This window comes from Rhamphochromis longiceps, linkage group LG17, assembly GCF_057381845.1.
Source record: "Rhamphochromis longiceps isolate RC_006_pf linkage group LG17, R_longiceps_female_GT1.1, whole genome shotgun sequence".
NCBI lineage: Eukaryota > Metazoa > Chordata > Actinopteri > Cichliformes > Cichlidae > Rhamphochromis > Rhamphochromis longiceps.
In genome coordinates this window covers 34957933-34963932 of record NC_140573.1, presented here as the reverse complement: position 1 = coordinate 34963932, position 6000 = coordinate 34957933, and the positions used below count along the sequence as shown (strand labels likewise).

At 40.8% G+C, this 6000-nt stretch overlaps 1 protein-coding gene across 3 annotated transcripts in view; it reads left to right on the top strand.

Moving 5' to 3' along the window:
* The first annotated feature begins 998 nt into the window (after positions 1 to 998).
* The window catches only part of pdzrn4 (PDZ domain containing ring finger 4), a 43891-nt gene continuing 38889 nt past the window's right edge, over positions 999 to 6000 (top strand). The window contains exons 1-2 of one of the 3 annotated variants that reach the window (XM_085387270.1): positions 999 to 1142; positions 1281 to 1510. In XM_085387270.1, coding sequence (XP_085243396.1) covers positions 1442 to 1510 — 69 coding nt within the window. In that variant the 5' untranslated portion in view covers positions 999 to 1142; positions 1281 to 1441. Of the gene's footprint in view, positions 1511 to 6000 lie in introns of all 3 variants that reach the window. The other 2 variants (XM_085387269.1, XM_085387268.1) reach the window with 2 other exon arrangements.

Here is a 6000-nt window from a genome sequence, read left to right as displayed (position 1 = left end):
CCATTCTCTCTCCTTTTTGTTTCCTCACCCCTGTAGAGATGGATCAGTTGGGCTGGAAGCTAATTTGAAGCCAATCAATACTAGTCTGTGTTTCTTCCTGTGTATCAACCCAGTCCAGTGCCCTTGTCTAACTGCCGGCAGAGAGAGAGGGAGAGAGGAGGGGAGCATCTGTTTTGTGACTAACGCCCTCTGACTGTAAATCTATGGCAGCCGCTAAACACCACTCCTCCAACCATTGTGCTAAGTGCAAAAGACTATCTGATTGAATCCAAATTAGATTGATTTCAATGCCAAATCCAGTTGTTAAATGTGTGGACTGACAAAAAGCCCTCTTAGGAACTTGATTAACTGCCTTCATGGCATTTTAACTGATGTCTGAGGGTTTTTTTAATTATGGATTGAATGTTTGGTTGAGTATGTACACACAGAAAACTAACAAATGTACTTTACGGCATACAAACACAGATGCTAGTGCAGTCTGCACACTAGCGCTGTGCAATACTGCAAATTTTGATATTGGTCCGATACCAAATAAATGCAGGGCCAATATTACTGATACCAATACTGATACTGATACTTTTTAACATGTAAATAAGAGGGGGGGGGAGTTGTAAATGTATATGTCTCTAAAGCAGTTTGGGTCACCTTCTGTTATTTAAAGTAATTTAACCCAATTTACTGGACTACATATCTAACTTAGAGCATAGATAATCGATCCAATCATGCAAGTATCAATACTATGGATATTGGGATCTGTCTGCCCACCTTTACTACACACACACGCACGCATGCATGCAGCCTGTCCTTTCCTTTGCTTACACGCAACAGCACTGATGTTCAGAATCTGACTCTTCCCAAGATAAGAGCAGTCCCCTCCTCTCTTTTTCTCCCAGCCCCCTTCTCCTTAAACAGCCAATGAGGATGCCATCTATTCATGAGGTGGAGTAGGAGCAGCCATGTGTAGGCAGCCTGCCACAGGAGGAGGTGTGACTCCATGAGCCAAAAGTGTGTGTATGCACAAGAGTGTGCTCACACTGAGAGAGGAGGTGGTGGAGTATAGAGAGTGGAGGGAGAGAGTGTATGTAGGCATGCAAGTGAGACTCCAGGGAAGGAGTGACAGGCAAAGAGGGGAAGAAAGCCAGGTGCGTTTCACTCATCTAATTACTGCTTCACACAACACAAAAACACTTACAAACACACACTCACTTCACAAACTGAAGGTAGTACTTCCAGAGCCTGCGTTGAAACAGTGAATTGAAACACGTGTGTGGTGCGCTCAGAGCGACAGAGGGGATCTCTGAGGATACACGGATGAGAAAGAGGTGTGGGGGAGCCAAGGAAGAGGAGCCCGAGTGTGTATCGCCCAAGGGGGAGTTCATACACACCGCAGACAGCACACACACTCCAGCGGGCACTCGGCACTGTTTCCCTGACAACTAGAATGGGCTGCAATTTGTGCACCTTGCAGAAACGGGAGGAACACTACAAACTGCTCTACGAGATCGCACAGGTAAGTGAGACTTGAAGGAGAGTGCGCTGGCGGCAGCGGAATAATCATTGCCATAAAGTTAATGACAAGCAAAGGTGACATTGTTAATGACGGTGTTTTAAAGGGATCGGGGTCAGGGTGAAACAAAAAAAACCTCAACAACGAGGATAAACTCAGAAAATTGAGAGCAAATCTAAGAAGGGGGGTATAGGAAAGAAGCCGGGTTGAGTGGGAAACCCGGAGGAGAAGAAAAAAGACAGGGTGCATGAGAGAGATGCACAAAAATGAGTTTCTTTCAAGCAAACAGGCAAAGAGCCAGTGGGTATATGTGTGTGTGTCTGTGTCTGTGTGTGTATTTCTTTACTCCATCAAAGTGAGTGAAGCTAGTTATTTCTCCTCAGTAGCAGGAGATGTGAGAACAAGTTCAGCTCTTCTTCCCGAGCTGGCTCCGGGGGAATTCATCACATCTCCTCTGACTGTGACTGTCTAGAAGCAATACAGTTCAAAGCACAGCCAGCAAATGTGTTCTGCTGTTTTCCTTTGTGTTGTTTGTCAGAAATGGACTTCTGTGACCTAACATATGATGGGATTTTTTCCTGTCTGCTGTCATGTTAAAAAAAAAAGGAATTGTTCCAATTTAATGCTCAAGTGAAAGTCCTAAAATATAGAGTGAGAAATAAAACACATGATTAAGAAATTTTAGATACTAATGATGACGGAAACCCTGCATTACTGTAAAATGTGGTGAATGAGTAACTTGTTATATTGTACAGTGCTTGGCTGGTGGGGTGAATCTGCTGAGGAAAAACATATAGCCAAAAATAAATATTTTCTTTGACTCATTTCAGCAGGTTTCAGGTGTTTAAGACAACTTTAAACAGCAAGTGAAGGTTGGATAACCTTGTAATTTTCAGTTGCACACTTTACATCACTGGGAGGAAACACATGTTCTGGATCATCTCTTTTGTCGGGAACAGTGCTGGCAAACATCGGGCCAAAATTCATTCATCATTTAGTATCTTATACTGTTACAGACAGCAGCGAAACTAGATACAGCATGATGAGACTGAGCAGTGTTGTTGCACGCCAGTTCCTTTTGCTATGTAAAATATACTGTAATCATATACTATCATCCAAAGTGTCAATCTGGAAAATAAATAAATAAATAAATAAATAAAATAAAAAAAAAAAATAAAAAAAAAAAAAAATATATATATATATATATATATATATATATATATATATATATATATATATATATATATATATATATATATATATATACATGTACATGTGGGGTTCATACTTTAAATGTCAGCTTGTTGTCACTTAGTTGATGTTAATGATGTTTAATGACGACAAGGCAGCCGTAGGCGTCTTTGTTATGACCTCTCTAAAATGGAACAAATATACTGTCATTAACGTAACTTTCCACCACCGCATGATGCTGCTTTTATGAGCCTTATTCACAGCGCTGCAATCTCAAGCTCGTTATGCTTTCAAACTAAATGCCCCCATGCTTTTAATGAGGCGGTGGATGTTTGCGTTGTCTGCCTGGGTGGAGTGCAAAAAAATTGGTCACGTCAATTTAAGAGAAACTCTAGGAGGTTGCGGCTGCTTTTGTAGGAAACTGTTAATGGACTTGCACATACTTGCCAAAACAAAAGGCGTAGCTGTGATATGTTGGAACACTGAATGCAGTCAGTGCAGTCAGGATGTAGTCAGCAAAATTATAAGATTATGAGTATACAAGCATTTAAATCATACCCAGTTGCTGTCTTAAAAGTGTTTATATTTTTAGATTAGAGGATTGATGTCACTCTAAAGTTGCCAAGCAATGTGGTGAGCGGAGCCCATATAAAGCAGCGGTCCTAAACCCCCGAGTTGTTTGGTACCGGTCCGTGAGAGTTGAGGCTCAGGTGTGAAATTCATGGTTTTCAGGGTTTTTATTGGTTTTTAGCATTATTTTTTTAAATAATTTTTAGCGTTAACTTGGTTTCCCTGGGTCTTTTCCCGTGTGTTATGAATAAATCTTCTTTTTTTTTATACCGGTACTGGTTTTATTTTGTTATATTTATCACCTTAAAGGCTGGTCTGTGAAAATATTGTCGGACATAAACCGGTCCATGGCGCAAAAAGGTTGGGGACCCCTGATATAAAGTAAATCAGGTGACTAGGGATTAAATTGCAATGGGTGGGACTAAAGCAACTACCAATGAGAGTGCAGGATACCGCTGATTGACATGTGACCTGATAGTACATATGTTACAGAGTTACCCAGGTTAGCCCTGCGACAGACCTGGAAGGATAGATGGATACTTAGGCAACCAGATACTGAAATGTCCACAAGCAACTCCTTTCAAGGCAACGCAGGATGAGCGTGGACGTAGCATAATGCTTTCATAAAAAATCTAGCTGGAGTCTGGTTCCATGCACAGATAACACCATCATCTCTAAAACTCTAAATTCATGTACACAACAAATAAGAGCAATATTATTTGTTTCCATGTGCTTCCACTGCTCTTTGCTGCTAGCAAAATAGCTGCGGTCTTAAAAACCTGTAAGAACAGTAAATTGCCAATAAAAGATGGACATCAACATCGTGACATCATGGTTTATGGAGAACCATTTAACCCTTTAATGCCCGAATGATGAAATAATTGCCAAAAGATTTCTGGGGGTTGAAGGGGGGAAAAAAATCACACTGATGATATAGAAGTTTTAAAAACCAAAAATCCTTGAAGCCACAAAAAGCCCTGAAGTTGAAGTTTAGTATGAGGTACAGAATGTTACTCCTCTTTGCAGTCAGAAGGTAACCATGTCTGGCCATTAAAAAACTATCAGGTTTAAAGCCCAATGTAGGCTTGTTGTACACCTCACGATCTTTAAATTTCTTTTCAGAAGAAATTTCAAAAAGGAAAACTCCACAATTTCTTTTCTTCCTGTTTCAAATTCTTCTCCTGCAGTATTAATCCTGATATGGAGGGCTTTTTTCTGAGTGGCGACACCTATTGTTCATAAGATGACTGCAGTAAGTCTGGTGTGCCATCAAGTACCAACATAAATGATGAAGGGCTATGGTGACCATACGCCGATGATTTAACCAAGCCTGGTTTAGACCACCTTTCCTTCACTTTTAGGCCCAAAAGCTATATCTATCTTTATACGTCTACATTATAGACATGACATCATTCTGTTTGGCATAAGAGCAAATGCAACTCACTGATTATTACTGTTTTATATGACACAGATGCATTCATCCAAATGTCAGCAAGAGAACAAAAATGCATGTCTCCCAACCCTTTTTTTTTCGATTTGCAGTCTAGGACTGCACCACTTTCACTTTTCAAAAGGTTGGCATTGCTATGAATTAGCTTTCGAATGGCACCAAAAGTAAAATAAAAGAGAATAAGCCCACAGAACAGATAAATAAAGCATTTTTTAAAGTTAGAGCAAATGTAATATAAATCACGCAATTTGCATGGGGATTGGCTGGAACTAACACAAAAAGAAACCCCCATGCTTCCCTCCTATTTCAGCATCACACTATTGCCTAGGTCCTGGCACCATGGCAGATGTCCAAGAGTAATATAAGCCCCCCCCACCCCCTTACTGTTAAACGCTCGGTGGTGTGCATGTGACAGTCGGCGGACACCTACAGTCCTCATTACCAGTGTGAAAGAAAGTGGAGGAAGAGAAAGATAGAGGGCTCACCAGGCAGTAAGTGTGTCAGTATGACTTTGTACCAAAACTTGAGGCTGAGGGGATTCTGCAAATCCAGAGAGACTCCTCAACAATCCCACTGTCTCTCCTCCTTTTATCATTCCAGACTCATTTCTTCTCCTTCCTATTTCATACTTCTCCTCTTCTGTAACCTTCATTAGTCCCGCTCTCCCTCTGACTGGCTCCCTCTCAGCAATCTGTTGCTCCCCTCTCTCATTTTACTTTGGCACATGCACAGCGCTGCAGACTTTAAATGTGTTTCTGTTCTGTTTTACTTCCAACAGTGCTACCCAACAGGACACCACCTGCTCATTAAACAAGTGAAAAACTGAAGGATGCTTATAAGGTAGCTAAAGTGGGGCTTGGAACAGGTTCATAGTGTTACTGGACTCGTGTTTTGCATGAGTATTTTTGAAGATGTTGCGGTGCTATGTGTGTTGCACTTTTCATATTTAGTGGCCCTCTAGGTGGCTTTTGATTTTATTATTCAATTCAACTCGGTGTTTTTACATATATGCTCAAAATCACAAAAACAGTGATCTCTGGGTGTTTTATTTTGTAAGGTAACAGTGGGAAGGAAAAACACCCTTTTAAGAGGAAGAAACCTCTGGCAGAAACAAGCTTGGGGAGGGGCAGGGAGTGTGGGGAGGAAGACAGGACAAACAAAACACTGTGGAAGAGAGCCAGAGATCAATTATAGCTAATTTTTATTATGGAATAATGCTGTATAAACACATAGTCATTGAAAAAAGGCAACATTACTCCTACTGCAGTGTAATTAATAAAGG